The 19306-nt window shown below is 38.6% G+C and overlaps 1 protein-coding gene across 3 annotated transcripts; it reads left to right on the top strand.

Moving 5' to 3' along the window:
• The first annotated feature begins 598 nt into the window (after positions 1–598).
• On the top strand, positions 599–18527 carry LOC117777770 (acyl-coenzyme A thioesterase 11-like). Of its 3 annotated transcripts, none has more exons than XM_034612712.1 (18): positions 599–654; positions 3763–3963; positions 4098–4167; positions 4301–4361; positions 5369–5473; positions 5596–5731; positions 7060–7148; positions 8331–8392; positions 9078–9197; positions 9369–9507; positions 10827–10882; positions 11960–12026; positions 14672–14755; positions 14856–14989; positions 16655–16822; positions 16910–17036; positions 17124–17303; positions 17833–18527. In XM_034612712.1, the coding sequence occupies exons 2-18, from the start codon at positions 3771–3773 to the stop codon at positions 17848–17850; spliced, it is 1809 nt and encodes a 602-aa protein (XP_034468603.1). In that variant the 5' UTR covers positions 599–654; positions 3763–3770; the 3' UTR covers positions 17851–18527. The 3 variants fall into 3 exon arrangements, with proteins under 3 accessions (XP_034468603.1, XP_034468602.1, XP_034468601.1); XM_034612711.1 differs by lacking the exon at positions 599–654 and adding an exon at positions 891–967 and having other exon boundaries at positions 17124–17672; positions 17727–18527; XM_034612710.1 differs by lacking the exon at positions 599–654 and adding an exon at positions 951–1000 and having other exon boundaries at positions 17124–17672; positions 17727–18527.
• Positions 18528–19306: the final 779 nt, after the last annotated feature.

The raw sequence follows: 19306 nt of genomic DNA, 5'->3' as shown, positions 1-19306 counted from the left end.
TCTGTAGGTGCAGTTTGAGACAGGAATCAAGACACAGCAAACTGATTTACATATGTTTCCTTTGGAGATAAAGCAGACATAAATTCAGTTCTTTGGAGAGTAAATAAGTCATAAAAAGGTAAAAGTTCAGATCATAAAAGTATTTAGACAGGTCTGCAAAAACTTACTTTTCAACTACAAAATAGGTTTCAACCAAACTTAGTTTTTTTCCCCACTACATTACCTTATTCGACATCTTCTTTCTGCTGGCAGCAAGGTAAGGCTTTTATCAAGTTGTATCAATGACAGCAACAGATACACCATATGATCATTTATGTTTATCTTTTCATTTCTTTTTCTTTTTCTTTTCTTTCATGTTTTAATATTATAAATCAAAGATGTAATTAATTACCTATTTTACTTCGTTTTCCATTTGACTATAATGTGGTATTCAATGAATAAAAAGTGTAGCTATTGTTTTTGCTGGTTTACCTGGTGAGGTGGATCCAAAGGGTGGATCACAGCTTCCACCAGTGTGTTAGTGTGAGTCAATACACGCCCATAAATACAGCCTAATAGTAATGACGCACACAAACTCATAGACGAAAAACAGCGTGAAGACAATCGCTACACACACACACGCGCGCGCGCGCGCTCAGAGGTGACCATAATCGGGTGAGTAAGATCTTTATCAGGGTTGCAATGTTTCCAAAATGAAGACAACTTTGTAGAGTTTTACAAAGTTTTCAAATACAAACACCGGAAGTGGTGTGCAATGTTATTTTTGCAGTGTTTCTTGCTGTAAATATTTGAAGTATCCTCTTAACCCTATATATTTCACATTTGGCTGGTTCCTCTGACAAATAGACACTGTAGTCACGAGCACAGTAAGCTACTACGACTTTTAATTTGAAAGGTATCACCGGAATAACATTTGACAAATCATGCTGTGTATGTTTGACTTGACATAATTACCAGCTGCTGTCAGGTTTGTTTTTTTTCCATGCAAATAACGTTAAAGGTAAAGAGTTTAATGTTACTTTTTACTAAGCTAGATAGCACCAAGATTAGCAACCACTCGAAATAGCTAACACAGCTAGTCCTGTATGTGCGTGATGAATCTGACAGACGTACAACTTGTCTTTTGTGCTACTAACTAAAGAGCTATGGGAGACTTTTGAAGTTACTTAGCAAACATTACGTTACGTGGCTAGCTAATGGTTAGCCTAGAGTAATAGCGGTGGGTTTCAGTGGGTTTCAGTTAACGACCAGGTCACTGCTGCTGTCAGAAGTTGTGCTGTTCATGTCATCTGCTGCTCTGCATGTGTCCGGATTTACTCCCATCAATATAAGAGTCAGACTGTCACACAAACGTACTAACGTTGGCTTGCTACATTTGGAACTCATGAGAGCTGACATCGATTTGAGGATTGAGGGGTTTTAGCGTAGATCATCCACCATCCATCATACCATAGCAGCTGAAATGTCAGTATGTATATTTAAATGGGTCTAGTATGTCACCTTTAGCTACACACACGGTGCTGCGCCTGTAACAACGTAGTCAATGACACATTCATTACCATGTTTTCTGTTTAATCCAACATGTTAGAGCCTAACTCATCAGCTTTTCAAGAAAAACATTCAACTGAAAATGAATCATGTTACAGGAAGCTGTTGCAATAAACTACAGCATGTCGCCATCATTGTCATGCAACCACTCAACCTATGTGACCTGGTGACTCATGGATTGAGGACATTGCATTTCAAAGATAGGATCACATAGAAAAGTGACTGTTGAGGTCGTGGTGTCAAGTGCACTACAGTATGTTATAGGTCTTGTGTAAATACAGACTGTTAATCAGTTCTGCAACACATACACCCACGAATGTTATTTTTCAGTTATGTCAGTGAACCTCCTAGTTGCGGTGATAGTTCTAAACCTGCGTGTTTTGAATGAGCTATTTGCTTGGCCTGTGTTAATGCTCCAGAGCTACTCCAAAAAGTTCCTTGTCATTAGTGAGTCCTGGACTCACTAATCACTAGTGTTTGTGTGCTGGACGCTGTGTGCAGAGCTTTTTATATACAGTCTATTTTGCAGAGTGAAGTTTTAAAAAAGTGCGTTTGTCATACCTGGTTTATCTTCAATGAAGATTTCATAGTCTATACTGTTCATAAAATCAAACTTAATTAGCCTTATTACTGAGGTCACAATCTTCTGACCCAAGTTCACAACTTTTCAAAATAAAAGCTCTGTAATTCAATTCGATTTAATGCATTACATCTATAAAATGAATGCTGTGCTATTACTTTGAAGACAACTTGCTAAAGAGGAAGTGTTTCAATGTAAGTTGTTGCCATATGGTGAAATAAAAATATTCAGATTATCAAAATGATCGAGCTGTTTAGATATTATTGGCTGAACTCTGCCAGTTGCCAAGCAGAAGACAGGTTCAACTCGACCCACAAACTGAAAGCACAGTGTTCCGCCCCCCCCCCTGACTGCTACAAAGCACTGGTCGCCTGCTTATACAAAGTTTATTAATATTAAACATATTGCGAGTCCAAATTGCACCAAATTTAACACTGCACTTCCCATGACCACTCAAAAAAATCACATGAGATATGCGTTTCACATACAGACAGACGTTTATGGAAATAGTAGGTCGATGATAATTGACAGATGTTTGTACAAACCAAGTAAGACAAACACTTTTAAATGTAAGAAAACTAAAATACAGTATTGATGTTATTCCTCCAGTCTGAGTAAAACTTGAAAATGCTCAAATTCATTTAGCCAGAGGCGCAAATTCAGAACAGTTCACAGCCAGAACTAATTCAATTAGTAATGCATTTAGTCATCAGTATGAGCTACTGTCCATCTTCAGACAATGTTTTTATCAAAATTAATAGCCTACACCTATCTTTCCCTCTTGCTCTGACTGGTGAGTACTGACACCAGTAGTGGATTACTGAGCATCTGTCCAAGAGGGCAGGGGGCACTAAGATTTGTTATATTTTTAAATTAATTGTTGAAAAGTTAAAATGTTCAGTAAAAAAAAAATGGAAATTGTTTCCTGCACCCAATCAGGTTACTGTTCTGGTACAGTGCCAAACCATTAACTTCTGACCTACGGTCACTGAGCTGCAAATAAAGCCTAATGGGCTTAATGAGGAACATAAATTAGAAAATAACAGAGAAAGTACTTCAGGGTTTTTTATCTTATTTATTTAAGTTAAGTTACCTCCATTAAATGCTATAGGTGTTTTGTAAAAACTGTGTATTGCTGTTAATATAATGTCTCCAGCAATGAATAACAGCATCTCTGCTAGTAGCAAGAAGAGTCTATAGTTTTCCACCATGATGTGCAGTCACGGGACCTTTAAATGAAACTGTGAGAGCTGGTTGAGGTTTTTTCTAATTTAGGTCTGTGGGTGAGGTGATGGGGTACCAAGTTTTCACTTTATGGTTCTAACTTTTTCTTTTTATCAGCTTTACATTTTTAGGAAGTAGTGTTATTACAAGACTGTAAATGAGTGTTGGTGTTGATCTGCTGTGGCACAGTTTAGAGTTTAGACAGCCTCTCTTTATCTCCTGCATGGACAAAATACAATGTTCAGAATCTAAAGCACTTTTATGTATGGAACATTGCGCGGGGGGTGGGGGGGCTTCAATTTGTCTTTGCCAAGCATCCTATACAGTAATCTAATCTATCCAGACTGTTACTGGTTGAAATTCCCAATGAAGGAACAACTGGCCTATGTTTATTCTTCCACTTCCCTCAGGTTTAAAGATGAGTTCTATGGTGTCAGGTGGTCTGGTGAAAGATGAGGAGGAAGAGGAGGAAGAGGAAAAAGAAGGCGAGAGTATGAACCCCACAGAGGTGAAAATGAGTCAGATAGTGATGCCGTGTCACAGTAACCCTCGTCAGGAGCTGAGCGTTGGACAACTGCTCAAATGGATAGACTCCACTGCCTGCCTCTCTGGTGAGAGAGAAAGAGAATATTTGTCATGTGGTGTTGTGTTGAAATGCTTTTATTCCGTGTGAGTGTGTCCACTGTGTGGTGTAACCACAGTCCAGACAGAAAGGATCTGAAATGTTTCTGTTTCATATGAGCAGCTGAGCGACATGCTGGAAGTCCCTGTGTCACTGCTTCGATGGATGACATCCATTTTGAACACACCATCAGGTAATAAGAACAGTGTGTACACAAGTGTGGGTCCTTCTAAATACCGAGATTGTGTGAGTGCATTTGGGTGTGTGGATGTGTGTGTGTGCACAGTGTATATTCATAGTCTTGTCATTTATGTCTCTTTGTTCAGTGTGGGTCAAGTGGTGAACATCAAAGCAAAGGTCAACAGAGCGTTTAACACCAGTATGGAGGTCAGAGGAGTTCACATTATGTCCCTGTTATATAGTGTTGTTTTACAGCCAAGCTTGGATTTTTGTGATAATGCATTGTTATGCATAAAAAATGTACAAAAACTTTTCCCCTCCAAGTCCCCAAAACCAGAATCAAAACACTAACCTATTCAATGAAGTGTGAATTTATTATTTATACAAAAAAACAGTGAATCGTGATACGGAAATGAAAAGGCTGAATACTCAAGGTGAGCCCATTGTATTGTGTTTTGTTCCTATGGTTTGTGTGTCTGTATTTTGGTGTGAGTGTGTGTTCTTTTCAGGAGAGGATCTGTGAAGTGACACCGGCAGGTCTCCTCCTGATTGGATGGATGGAGATGATTTCGCTGGGAGCTGGTTGCTGCTGATTGGCCCCTCCATAACAGGCCTCAGGTTAAAGCATCCAGGTTTCATTCGTGTGTATTCTTTGTGTGTAACTTTGATTCGGACTTGTAAGTATTTGTACATATTGTATTAGTCACATAGTTCTCATTCTCTGTTTAAAGTTAGCACTGAGGTTTGTATGTGTGAGGTGCCTGTGTTCTTTTTGTGATTTTTCTCATTTGTGGTTGTATTTAGGGAGATAGGTTTAGTTTATGTCTTTTGATTTATTTATTTATTTCATTAGGTTTATCCAGCAGTTTACTTTGTGGAGTTAGTTTCTTTTGTCTGTTGTTTTGGCATGGGCTCACCCTGAGTATTCAGCATTTCCAGTTCCGTATCACGTTTCACTGTTTGTTTGTGTAAATAATAAATTCACACTTCATTGAATAAGTTAGTGTTTTGATTCTGGTTTTGGGGACCGGGAGGGGAACAAGTTTTGTACACCTTTTATGCTGCGCTCCTACCCTAGACAGGAGCTTAACATGAAGCGTCCAGGCGAAGCTTGGATTTTTGTGAAAATGCATATGTATAAATACCGTAGATTGTATTACCCCAAAATACAATACTTATGTCCTGACCAATAATTATCCCATATTCCATGTCAGGTGGGTATACAGGTGAGCTGTGAGGACCTGTTCACTGACCGTCACTGGAGAGTTTGTCATGCTTACGCCACTTTTGTAACCCAGCGCACAAACAATGGAAAAAAGGTAACTGGGTGTTGTGTGAACCCTCCTATCATCTAAGAATGTGTGGGATGAGGTGTGTGCGTTTGTTTTTGTGTTTGTGTGTGATACAGTCAGTGGTAACATTTACTGACACTACCTCACAGATAACCTTGAAGCCCATTGTACCTCAGACTCAGAAAGAGCAGGTTGAATACAGCGTAGCAGCTGAGAGACGGAGGGTGAGGATGGTACATGATGACATCATCAGAGATCTGCTATCCCATGGCTCGATCCAGCAAGGTAGGTGTGATGCACATTTCCATGTTACACTTTATAGTAGACTAAATTTTGGCTGAAGTGCCTCTTCCTGGAAATTCGAAAAATGCCTTTAGAACTCAGTTTGGAAAGGTACTGCGTTCTAAAGACATAGATTTGAAAATGTGTGCAGTTTTCCAGATTCCAGTCTGTTAAGCTTTGATTTACTTTGGACCCCAAAGCAGAGACTGAAATACAGGTGATGATAAATAAAGGTCTTTATTGCTCAAAAAAGGAAGCAACAAAGAGCAGTCAATGGAGGCAGAGAGCAGGTTGGCTGGTGAGATCCACAAAGCAGCAGGAGTGCTGAGCACATGAAAAAAGCTCACTGCACAGAAGACTCAACGTAGGCGAGCAGCAAGGCACACAGGATATCTGGGTAAAAAAACAAGAGCATGGAAGATTCACAAAAAACATGCAGAGTAACTACAGAACTAGACGGAATTATCTGGCAGAGCAGTGGAGTCAAGACCAGGCTTTTATGGGGAGGTTGATGAGTTGAGTGAGAGGAGGTGTGCCTTGTCTGCTGCAGAAAAAGGAGAAGCCAGCCACACCCCCTACCACACACATGACCTGCAGGAGAAGAACAGAAAGGGGAGGGGGAGAGACAACACAGAATACATACAACAAAACCAAAACAAACACAGAATCATCACAGCAGTCACTGCTAAGGGGCGACCACCTTTAATTAGAGGTTGTTTGTCATATATGCTATATATAAATGTCATGAAGTAGAGACATCCCTAGACAATGGTTGACTCTAGGTTAGCATTGGTCCAAGACGGTTTGTAACACCAGGTGGTGTTGTGAGCTAAGTTTGATCTATAAATGTAGATACAATTTTTTCAAAATTTGGTAATAAATGAGATATTAAAGCATGCTAAACTGAAGCTATTAAAAACAGTTAGCCACACTGTTGCACTTAAGTCATATCTTTCTTCACACACACACACACACACACACTTAACTCAGTCGCGCGCACACACACACACACACACACACACACACACACACACACACACTGTCCTAAGACACCAGATACACACTAGAGCACCAAATGTGGATTAATCCACTGCTGAAAAAAGTCCCAACAAATGCGGCATTTTAACAAATATTAGTATGGTGTAATTAAAACTGCAGTGATCATCTTAATTAACGTGTGTGTGCGTGTGTGTGTGTGTGAGAGAAGAAAGATATGACTTAAGTGCAACAGTGTGGCTAACTGTTTTTAATAGCTTCAGTCTAGCATGCTTTAATATCACATGTATTACTGTGTGTGTGTGTGTGTGTGTGTGTGTGTGTCTGTCTCACAGTTAACTCAGCAGTAGGCAATGCAGTGGCAGCAGAGAAGACCAAGGTGGAGAGTGTTGAACTGGTTCTACCCCCACATGCTAACCATCAGGTGATGCATTTCTGTATCTGTCTTTTTATCAAGTGTGTGAGGTTCTTTTTCTGTTTTACAAGTGACAAAAGGTAATTCCACTGTTAAAGAATTAAAAAATTTTTTACAACCAATAAAATACCACAGAATAAAAACAAAAGGTGCTAAGCTAAAACAAATAAAAGACAGCCACTTAAAAAAATTATCCGGTAGATAAGAACAAATGATTTTTAAAAATGGGTCTTAAAATGGCTGAAATCACTAAAATGTACCCAGGTAAATAATAACCAGTGCACTTAAAAAAAACACAGATGACTCTTCTTGCAGTGGCGGTACTAAAATCCAAATGTCTCTGTTGGTCCCGCTGCCCCTGCTTACTCGAAATGCTGCGGCCACTGTAAGAGAAGGAAGCACCCTGAGTCATGGGCACACACAATTTAAGGCTCACTCAAACACGTTATGTTTTCTTGTTGACATTCCTACTTAGGAGTTGAACCAAGTTTTTCGGCCTCTGCGTCGTGTCCAACTCTTTTTAAGGATCTTCGATCCAGTACCTCATCTATGGCTTTTTTTTGGTTTGCCGCCACGTTCATAGTCTGCAAACTCCCTGCGGTGTGTAGAACTCTCCAGTTTTTCTGCCATCCTCATGTCCGTCTTCCCTGTGTTTTCCGTCGTCTTTCCTTCTGCCGTACCTGTCCCAAATCAATCCTAAAAAGCACAATGTCCTGTGTCGACCAATCCTGAGCTGTGTGAGGTGTGGTCCAGTTAGTCACAGCTGTTTCTCATCACTTTGATCCATAATCCAAATAAACATGCAATGTAAAAACAGCAAACATAAAACTACTAAAACCATGCAACACACATCAAAACCAATAAAACCAAATGTAAAACATATATATAACTACTAATAAAACCCAAACGGAATAATAACTTAAAACTTGCAAATGTTGGATCAAGAATTAAAACGTTGCTTAAAAGAATGTCCCACCTTAAAAGAATGTCCCACCTTAAAAGAATGTCCCACCTTAAAAGAATGTCCCACCTTAAAAGAATGCCCCACCTAGCATCCAATGTTCTGTCAAAACGAAGGCTTTTACTCTTTATTCCCACATCTCATGTCTCATCAGTTTTGTATTATAGTGTTGAGGGGTCATCTTTGGAACTGTCACTGACTAATCTCTCTTGTGTTTATCTGATCACCAGGTGAATACATTTGGAGGACAGATCATGGCGTGGATGGTGAATGTAGCTACGATTGCTGCCAGGTACAGTCACTCGCAAATACATGTGCACTTTGAAATATGGCAGCTAAAATTGTTAATAGATTAGTTGATTGAAAGGAAAATAGTGAGGCAGATAGAGTTGTCAGTAGGATTTTTCGGCTGATAAAAGTCAGTAAAGCTCGGCAAACAGCTGATCCTCTAAAGAACTGACTGAGGATCTGAACATGAAGCTGATGCGACCAAGCAGAAGAGGCTATAAAAATATATCAATGTCCTTCCAGCTTGAAACCTCCACTGTGTGAAATGTCATTAAGAAAATTAAATTTAAGGGAAATGTTCTGTTGTGTTTTTTGCCCCTTTTTTCGTTTTGATGCTATGATATACTTCATGAGGCAATGCAGGCTTGCCCCCTCAGTCGGTAACTTCTGTGACTCTGCTTGCAGCGCCTGAACATTGTGCACCCTGTTTTCCAGCAAACAGAAAGGCAGACTTGTGTACTGGCAACAGAATGAATGTATATGAATATGATTGAATCTACCCTTGAATCCAATTAATTCTCGTTGATAATGATTTATACATTTTAGAGGTGGGAGTGGGGTGTTTGAAATAGTTTGAGAACCACTGATGTAACTTAACTATGATTAATTACATTCATTCTTACCAGTATATGCCAGTGTCCTCAAATGTTGTTTTTTTTATCTTGTTGTATGATCTTCTCTTTATACAGTCGTCTGTGTCAGGCTCATCCGACTCTTCGCACCATTGACATGTTCACTTTCAGAGGCCCTTCTCAAGTTGGAGACAATCTGCTGCTGAGGTCTATAGTCAACAACGCCTTTAAAAACAGGTATCACTGTATACACAAACAGTCAGAAGGATGCAGAAGTTAAAACTGATTCATGTGGGGGAAAACAGGTCAAGATAACAGCTCAATATAAAACGGGGGCTGTAAAAAGATTTGGTACAGTTTTAAATACAAAATGATTAAAACAAATGTGTGATTTAACGTGTCCTGCAGCATGGAGGTGGGGGTGCGAGCAGAGGCCTACCAGGAGGAGGGACCTAACCGACACATAAACTCAGCCTTCATGACATTTGAGGTTCTTGATGACCATGAGAAGCCATGTATGCTGCCATGGATACGACCTGAACCCTTAGTAAGTTGAGCAGCATAATGAACTACTGACATTAGTCATATTACAGATAAATTCAAGCACATAATCCTGTGATTCTGAAAAGTGCCATTCATTATTCTCTGTAGTGTAAAATATCTGTTGAGAGGGACATTTTTTGAGGTGGCAGTTTCTGTGGTAGCATGAAAAATTACCAATTTCTACTGACTCCAAGCAAGTGATGACACATAAAATGTGTTCTGACTTGCATATGTAACAAACAAGGCTGAGGAAAAGAATGTTGTATGTCTTTACTTAATGGAATGTCTTCCATTGAATAGGTTTTTTCAAGTTTATACTTGGCAGTACTTGCTTTGAATTCAAATCTTACAATGGTACCAAATGCAAATCCAATCAGTAGTAAAATCAGTAAGTAATTGATAATTTTTTTTATTAAGCACAGCTTTTTCTAAAAACATTATTAAACCACCTGTTGGCAGTGGTTATAGTTTTATTGTTGCCTGGCATTGTGAGATAAGGAAAGACTAAATGGATATTACTCTGTCCAATGTACAGTGTTAGTTATTTCCGACGCTGCTGAGAAAAACATTAAATTGAATTAAACATTAAACATTTTTGGCCACTAAGGGGCAAAGGATCAGGCTGTTAACACAACATTGAAACTGAACAAAGATCAGAGCTATAAAACTGAATTGACTCAACAAGTGCAAATAATGTTTGATGACTAGGACGCGATGAAGCTTTGAAGGAGCGACTTTGTGCTCTTTTATTACATTGTTATTGATACAATTCAGCTGCGGGCTGAATTGCGCTTTAGTTATAAGTTACTATATTCATTGTAAGATAATAGTAAAGTCAACATTAAAAAATCAATCAACCAAGCCAGACAAGAGTAGCAGCCTCTGTGACATTTGGTGGTAAATGTGCTTGTTTGCCTTTTGGAAGTAACAATAGTGTTTTCTCAATGCTGCAGCTTTTAGAGTAAAAGAATAACAACTAAGACTTGTACTTTTTAAAACATATGGAATGCTTAGGAAGAAGCAAAGAAAAATCAAGAGCCACAACCACACTGTGTGGCTCAGGCTCTGAGAAAATGTTACTAACCACCCTGATTAAGCTCAATCTAAATAACACATGTATTAACCCACTTCATGTTAAAATGGCTGTGGGGAAAAGGGTCTATTGGTCAATGGACATGTTACTTCTGGATAATGTGTGATGTGGTCACTAAAGATGTGATCTTTTGTAAATCCCCCAACTCGCCATGCCCCTTTTTGATAACAACACAACAATGTGCAAAACTGCTGTTTGTGTGTGTTCTTCTCTCTGTCTGTCATTAATAGGAGGGGGAGAGGAGGTTTCAAGAAGCCATAGCCAGGAAGAAGATCAGATTAGACAGGTAGACTATATTTCAACTTCTATAACAAGCACATACTAGCTTACACATTTTAGTCTAGTCATGTTTAAAGAAATACATAAAAGTCACTCACTTTTTTATGCCAAGACATTATGTTTTTCGGGTTGTCAGTCCGTCTCATTTTTGTGAACATCTCAAGAATGCCTCAAGGGAATTATTTCAATTTGATTAAAACAATTAAATAATAATAATAACATCAATAGTGGTGTCAATATTATAATATAATATCAATGCACTCAGGATTTTGTGGTGAAAAACTCTTGTAGCCTTTACTGTAGCCTTTACTGTGCCATGAGGGGCAGCGCCCCTCATGGCACAGTAAAGGAAAATTATCAGTAAAAGAAAAAAGTACAGTAAAAGAAAATTATCTTTCACCTGAGTTTTTATGTTTATCTTATGAATTTATGTCACAAACAAATGGTTGCAACGCTTTCTGTATGCCTTTTCAAAATAAAAGCACTCCAGCATTTCTGTTGACGGAATCCATTCCCTTATTTAAAAAGTTTTTTTTATTGTGTAATATTTGCAGGAGCAGAAGATGCACGGCTTCATACTGTATAGTACTGGAATTACACAGGAGTACTTTTACACAAGGAAATAGTCATTTATGGCCATATTCAAGTCAAAGCCTATATGTAAAAACATTGTGCTGCAGTAGCAGCTCCGCTGCAGAACATATTGTTGAACTGAGAAGCCACATATTGTGCATTGAATGGATAAAGTTGCACAACTGCCTTTCTTTTTGTAAATTCACGTTCGTACATTCAGCCTTTAACAGAAATTGCAAAAAATAATTAATATGACCCTCCTAAGTGGGTTGTTTGGAAGATATCGGGGTGGTAGATCTCGGCTTCCGTTTGGAATTAAAAAGTGATCTTCTGCTCGAAAAGGTTGGTGACCACTGCTTTAAGCCAATGCCAGACTGGGTTTCAGTAGATTTAGATCATTAGAACAAAGGTTTGTTTGACCATTTACACCCTTAGTTTCAATAAAACTGTCATGTGCTATTCACCTCACAGTATCAAAATGCTTCTAATTTCTCTTGCTTTCTTGTTTTAGGAAGTATATCATTTCCCGTACGCAGAGTGAGGTCCCTCTGTCTGTACCTTGGGACCCCAGAAACCAGGTAAGTAAAAAGGTTCAAAATCACTTGTATTGCATAACATTATATTACATATCATTTAGCTGACGCTTTTATCCAAAGCGACTTACAATTAGTGTATTCAACCATGAGGGAACAAACCTAGAACAGCAAGAATCATGTAAGTACAATAAGTCTTCAAAAAAGCCAAACTACAAGTGCTACATGTAAGTGCAATATATAAGTACAACTTTTTTTTTTTTGTACAAATGCCAGAGTTGACGATGGTTATTAGACATCATCTTCTTAATCAAGGTGTAGTTGGAAGGGATGTGCCTTAGCCTGATTTTGTTGAGTGCCTAGCTGTGTGAGGATGGTCAAAAATTCCAGATTCTATTAAAATGATGATAGAGCCTTTTTTAATTTGTCAAATAAATAACCTGTAAAAAACAATAAAGAGTTATATGTGATCATAACTGCAGATCATTTGAAAGCTTCTCAGAAGGGAGAGTTGACATATGATGATGATACGCTAGTTGGTATTTGCACTTAAGTTTTGTGTTTGTTGTTAATATTGTCAATGTTGTTAATGTTTGCTAAATGGTATATGTATCTTTTTTTAAATAATAATAATAACAACAACAACAATAATGATAACAAACTTGTTCATGTAGCACCTTTCATACAAAAATGCTGCAGAAAATAATTTACAGCAAAGAAATGAAGTGTTTCACATAATAATCATAGACAAAATAAACATAAAATCTAGTTAAAAACATGAATAACTTGGGGTGGAAAATCAGTTGAAGTACCCCATAGCCACCCTGTGGCAGAAAACTATACAGCAGCAATTGGCAGCTCCGGTAAAGCCCTGCAATGTCAATTTTAAACGGCTGGTAAAACCGTATACTGATTTTACACGTAAAATCTGAGGAACTTCTCAATAAATCTCTCAAACCCTGCTGTGGTGAGGAGTGGATGCATAGAGGTAGATTTTTTACTAGATCAATGGCTGATCTTTGGCACAAATGTTTTGAGTTTTGGGAGAGTTGATTAAGCAACATCCACTATACCGATGTGTCAGAAATGTCTTTAGTGTTGAGTTTGAAAAATGAGTATTGATTGCTGAAACAACCACTAACACAGATTATACTGCTTCCTTTCACTGCCTCAGCCTCTACTTGATTATGTACTGGTGCTCACTGCTCTCTGTCTGATGTTTCATGTAACAGAAGCAGCAACTGACAACAGAGAGACTTAACAAGGAAACAACTGTGTTGTGTTATTTTGTCAGTGCAGTGAACAGAATGTCACAGGTTTGCAGGGGCAACAAAATACTGCAGGGAAGTGTTTTTAAATGTAGAAACACAAAATTTACAAAGAATTATGTAGTTTACACTGTGTTTACATTATGTTAAAAATTCAATTATTTTACTTTTACTCTTTGATATCTGAAGGATTTTTTCCCATACCACATTAAAATCAAATCACAACGCAGAACATCCAAGTCTAACAGTATCTATACTACTTTCTTAATGGTCATTTTCCAGTCCAAAATATTTGCATTAGAATTTTTTTAAATCTGAAAAAGGATGTCAGTGTATGAAACCATGTTCAATTTGTGAAACAAAAAAATTAGGCTTAGGCTGTTCTTTAGGAAAGGTATGTTATTTTTTATCAAATGACTGTCAAGATATAGGCCCGATCCCATTTCACCCCTTGGCCCTACCCCTTGTTTTAGAGGGTTATCTTTCCCCTTGAAACGAGTCACAAGGGGTAGTGGTTGAAAACGTCAGCTACGAATTGGGACAGCCCTTCAAGAAGCCGTTACATCACCAGTAGTTGACGCGAAAACCAGACACGTCATCAGTAGTTGTCGATGAAAACAGACTTGACAAAAAGTTTTGCAGAGTATGTCATTGAAATAACATCACTGAGATCTTAAATAAACCAAATATATTGTTTGCAGTTACTAAAGTTACAAACCTATAATATCCAAATAACATCTATGCTAATGGTCTATAGTCAACCCTGCCAGGATGCTTTGTTATCAGAGGAGCAGTTAAGTTGAGTAACATCGCTGCTATATGCAAGTTCAATCAAGTGCATCGTGTGTCTTCAAAGAGGGGGGATGCGAAATTAAATTATGTGAAAATACGGGGTTATCATGCAAAAAAATGCTAGTGATCTTTTTAAGGTTGTTGTGAAAAAAATTACCATAATACATTGAAATGAGATACAGATGAGATATTGAGATATTACAATCATTATCGTAATTTTTAAATCCTTATTTACAGAGAAAATACTACATTTGTGGGTCTCTCTACCACCTTGCCGGTGATTCGCAAGGCATTCTGGGTACCCCTTGGTTTCAAGTGTGGGTCTGAAAAATCTTCATTTCGAGGTCTATAGAGCCCTGACACTTGGCCCTACCCCTCCGTCCCAACAGGTATTGGGACAGCCTACCCCTACACGTGAACACGCAAAAAGAAGGGGAAGGGTTAGGGCCAAGGGGTGAAATGGGATTGGGAAATAGTGTGTTCATTCTCCTTTACATCTTCTTATAAACACTGCTTTTGTGCTCTTGATTGAAGGAGATGGTAAATGTATTGGCTGGTATCAAAGTAATGTCCTCTGCTCCAGATGCTTGTGTAGGTGTTTTCTGTTGCATACCTGTTTCTGTTTTCCAGGTGTATCTGAGCTATAACAATGTGTCTGCTCTGAAGATGTTGGCTGCTAGAAACAACTGGCGCCTCAGTTCTGAGAAAGACAAGGTATATGCTGTTCACTACCTGAGTAATGTTTTTTTTTCTATGTGAGGCGTTTGCTATGTCACATGAGGAGCTGGAGGATTCAAGAGATTTTTTTTTCCAGGTTCGTCTTTACACTCTGGAGGAGAAGTCCATGCTGAGTTTCAGGGTGGAGTCAGAGGTGGATGTTCCTGCTCACAGAGCCTTTGGTCTGTTGGCTGAGCTAAGCAGAAGACCGAGCTGGGACACACATTATCAGTACTGCTTTGCACACACACACACGCAAACACGCATGCATGCAGGCTCGTGTTATGTAGAAGATCATGGAGGATTTTAGAGGAAACAGGTGTCAGTGTCTCAGAGCAGGATATCAGTCCAATCCAACAGATCAATAATTCAAAGACTGTAATGAGCTGCAGAGGAGTCCTAAGTTGTTATGAGCTGACGGTGATCAGGCAGAGAGATACTCCTTGATAGAGAAGTTTTATCTACAATTGCAATGCAATGAGATTATCAAATATAGGGATAGTTTTGTTTTTGTTAAGGAAAACAGAATAAGTTTTCATAGTGAAGATTGTAAATCTGATAGCATAGTACATCACTTTCTATAGTACTCTATAGCCTTGCCTCCTGACGTTTTCCAGAGCACTAGCAATGGTCTATAAGACTCGGAGAGAGATTTTGGTCAACATTTTTTATTTTGATGAGCATCATGATTTAACATGTTACAGTTAAACATTTCTGCACAATTTGCTGGGAAGATTATAGATATAGTAGTTTGGTTTATGTCCATACATAGCCTGCTGAGGACTGTATGTTCTACTATGAAGCAACAGCGCAAATAAATCTTTTATGTTATTATGAGAAGCGTCAAACATTTTCTGATCAAACTGTGATGGAACAAAGTTGGGTCTTAATCTTCGTCTGGACTCTGGATTCTTATAGACGCTGAAGGTATTTTGGAGTGTGGCCAAATAAACCACAGCTCACAATTGACATGGGTAGATTACTAGAGTGAAAACATATTGTGAATATTGGCTATACAAATACAATTTGAGTGATGATTGATATGTTTATTTAGTTTCTGGGCAAAGGTATGTTCTATCAGGGTTGAGGTGGCTTTGCCTTTATAGAGATCGAACAAAGGAGATAAAATGTGTAATTTATTAAGCAAGTTTCTGGTAGGTAAATATTGTGATCCCCCTGTCTCCAGTCTCAATGCTAAGCTAACCAGCTTATAGGCTAACCGGCTATAGCTTCATGTTTATAATGCAGAAATGAAGGTGATATTAACATTCTCTTCTAACTCTTGGCTCTTGGAAAAATGCATACTAGTGTATTTTCCAAAATGTGGAACAGTGCCTTTAACAAAATGCTTCATATTCTTTCACTTTATATCAAATATATTGCATTTTCTATCAACATCACTCTAGCCGTTTTCAGACGTAAACTTATTGTCTGGACATTATCTGGACTTTGCCTATCACATGGACGGGTTCAAAAAAACAAAAAAATGTTCAGAGAGTTCAGGTGAGGAGTGGTGCCTGGGTAGAGCATGCAGGAGGCAGGACATATTATATAAATTCTGCTGCAGAAATCAAGTATTTTGGGGGTTTGCACATCGACACCGGCGTAGGCGCTTATCACCAAAAGCTCTTGAATCTCAATATATTTTCAAGTTAATGTCTTCTTCTGCATCTTCTATGTGTATGGCACCTCTTTTTCATCCTGCGATTGTTGAAATGTCATCTAGGCACCCACTCACACACGATACTCTGGAAAATAACCTGCTGTATTCTCATATGGGCTCACACGGCTTTTACGGGGGATTGCAGCAAAACTCCTCCCTCCGAATAATTTAAGTAGAACACATGTAGTTCACTGCATGTCTGAAAGTGGCTTCTGTGTCCTTTCCTAAATCAGGAAATGTGAGCTGATTTACCGAGTGGATGATGATGACTTCCTGTATCGTGTGGTTACTCCATCAGTTTATCATGGTGTTGTAGGTTCCACAACTTCCATCAGTCAGGCAGAAGGAATTCTCCAGGACTTCATCTTGTTGGCTTCCAAGAGGAAGCCGTGTAGCAGTGGGTGAGAGGAGTGACTGTCTGTAAGTTCCTATTAGCAAGTCAAAGGTCTTACACTCCTAATGTCAGTGTTTGTGTTTTTCCTCCTCAGAGATCCGTACGTTATTGCTCTGCGTTCAGTGACTCTGCCCACTCACCCTCCGACTGAAGAATATAACAGAGGGGAGGTTCTGTGTGCTGGATTTACCATCCTGGAGACCAAAAACAACATGTCTCTGGTGAGACAAATATTCATTTTAGCTCAGTAAATAAGTATATCTGCACATATCAACTTGACAAATTTAACCATGTGGTTCTTTTTCCAGATCAGATACTATAACCAGGCGTCTCCAGAGGTCCTTCCCTACATCTCCACTGATATCGCTGGCCTCTCATCTTCTTTTTACCACACGTTTTGCTCGTGTAGCCAGTACCTTACTCAGAACAGGGTGCAGTTTACCTCAGAGGAGCAAACTGAGCAAAATTTGTCAGGGCAGCAAACCACGAATAAAGGCAGACCCCCCCTGTGAGAATGGAGCAGACACTCTGTCAGTGGGTTTCCACAGCACACAGCTGTAGACAGTCAATGGTACTTGTCAGGCCAGTTTACTTTAAAAAGTGTACGGTGAGGTGAGTCTGCTGCAGCAAGATATGATTAGTGAACAAAAGAGGATATTTGCAGATATAGGAAAAGATAAATTAGAAAAGATTACAATAAAGTGAGTTAAGTAAAACTATGCTGTATACATGTAATGCTTTTAATAAGCACAACTGGTTGAAAGACAGACCTAATTTAAAAAAGTCTCATTCACTATAAATTGTTTAGTTAGGAGCAGTGAAGCCAAAACACCTTGACTTGGCTACCTGCAGTACAGGTCATCAACCCCACTTAAAAAAATGGTAGCAGGTGGCACATTGACCGAACTGAGAGGTCAAAGTACACGTGAACCACATTACTCTCAAAGAAAGTTTCTGTCATTTTAGGTAGTTCTCATGACACTGATGTGTGTTCATGTTTCTGATAAGTTCTGTTTTAATGATTCGATGTTATAAAACTGGGTGAAACAGTATGATTGACCAATGAAACTGACTTGCAATTGATCAGGTGGGTGTATTGATGGGTATCTGGGATGTTTTTTACTGTGGGATGGTGTGGAGATGTGCTGTCCATCTTTATAAACAGACATTGATTTGGACACAGAATTGTCACCTGCATCACACAGGGTCAGAAACATTTTTCAGTCTTTTTTGTAATATATGGTAGTCGCTCATAAACTCTATCTGGCACCCTTAAACATTGGAATTACTTTGAGACACACTACAGTGGCATTAAGTGGGGTGAATTGCCTCCATTTGCTGATTGCAGTTGGCACAAGCTAGCTTCCATCATAGGAGTTTTATTGGAATTCAAATGATTTAAAACAAAAGGTGTTTGCTCTGTGTTCTTCCAATCTCAATTTTAATGTTAACTACATATGATAATTTGATTTTGTTGTGGCATTTTATCTTGGAGTATAAAGAATTAATAATAGTGACCAAACATTTTTTGGGAGTTTGTTTTATTTCATGTTGTTTTTTGCAATCACACTTTTGTGACACATTTTATTTCATCATTCAACTTTTCATGACAGTTATATTGGCTTAGTGCTTAGAGCGGTTGTCCTCTAATCAGAAATGTGGGTGTTCGATCCCAGTCTTCCCTAGTCTGCATGCCTACAAGTGTCCTTGAGCAAGATACTGAATCCCAAATTGCCCCATACTAATAGAGAAAGTGCTGCACATAGATGCACTGTATGAATGTGTGTGTGAGTGGATGACTGTAAAACTATACTGTAAAGTGCTTTTAGTGGTCATCCAGACTAAAACAGCTCTATATATATATACAGACAATTTACTTATTTGGACTCAACATCTGCTGTCAACAACTCTACTAAGCTAAAGTGGCAACAATATTAAAGTAACTGAATCAACCTATAGAGCTAAATTAAGAAAAAAACAAACGTGTTTTACAAATTCCCTACCCTTCACTTGGAAACAGTGTGTTAGTCGCTCTGGATAAAAGTGTCAGCTAAATGATAAGTAATGTAATGTAATGTACAAAAATACCAAAAAAGATCAAATGCTGTCATACTGAGGATTTTCTCACAAATGTCCTTAGTAATTCTCCCTCCATGCCACAACAGTAGGTGGCGCTTTGAGCTATTTACAGGCACCAGGAAGTCAGGAGTCAAGATATTGAACCCGATTGAATCCAACCGCCACTATCAGACCGTATCAGACCGTATCCGACATTGTGGACGAGAGGATGACGGCGTTGTGCCTGTGGAAGTATAGAGCAACGGCGGATTAATCGTGACAAAAGTCACGTTATATTTTCATACTTGTAGAATATATTTTTGTTTACTTGTAAAATAATATTTTTTGTCCTAATTCAATATATTTGTTTGTACTATGTAGTGTATTTGTTTGTCAGGCACGTTTTATATTTGCAAAAATGCATTAGTTTGTT

The sequence above is a fragment of the Hippoglossus hippoglossus genome, chromosome 17 (genome assembly GCF_009819705.1).
Source record: "Hippoglossus hippoglossus isolate fHipHip1 chromosome 17, fHipHip1.pri, whole genome shotgun sequence".
In the NCBI taxonomy this organism is placed as follows: domain Eukaryota; kingdom Metazoa; phylum Chordata; class Actinopteri; order Pleuronectiformes; family Pleuronectidae; genus Hippoglossus; species Hippoglossus hippoglossus.
Note: the sequence above shows the minus strand (reverse complement) of the source record. Positions and strands in the feature narration are given on the sequence as shown.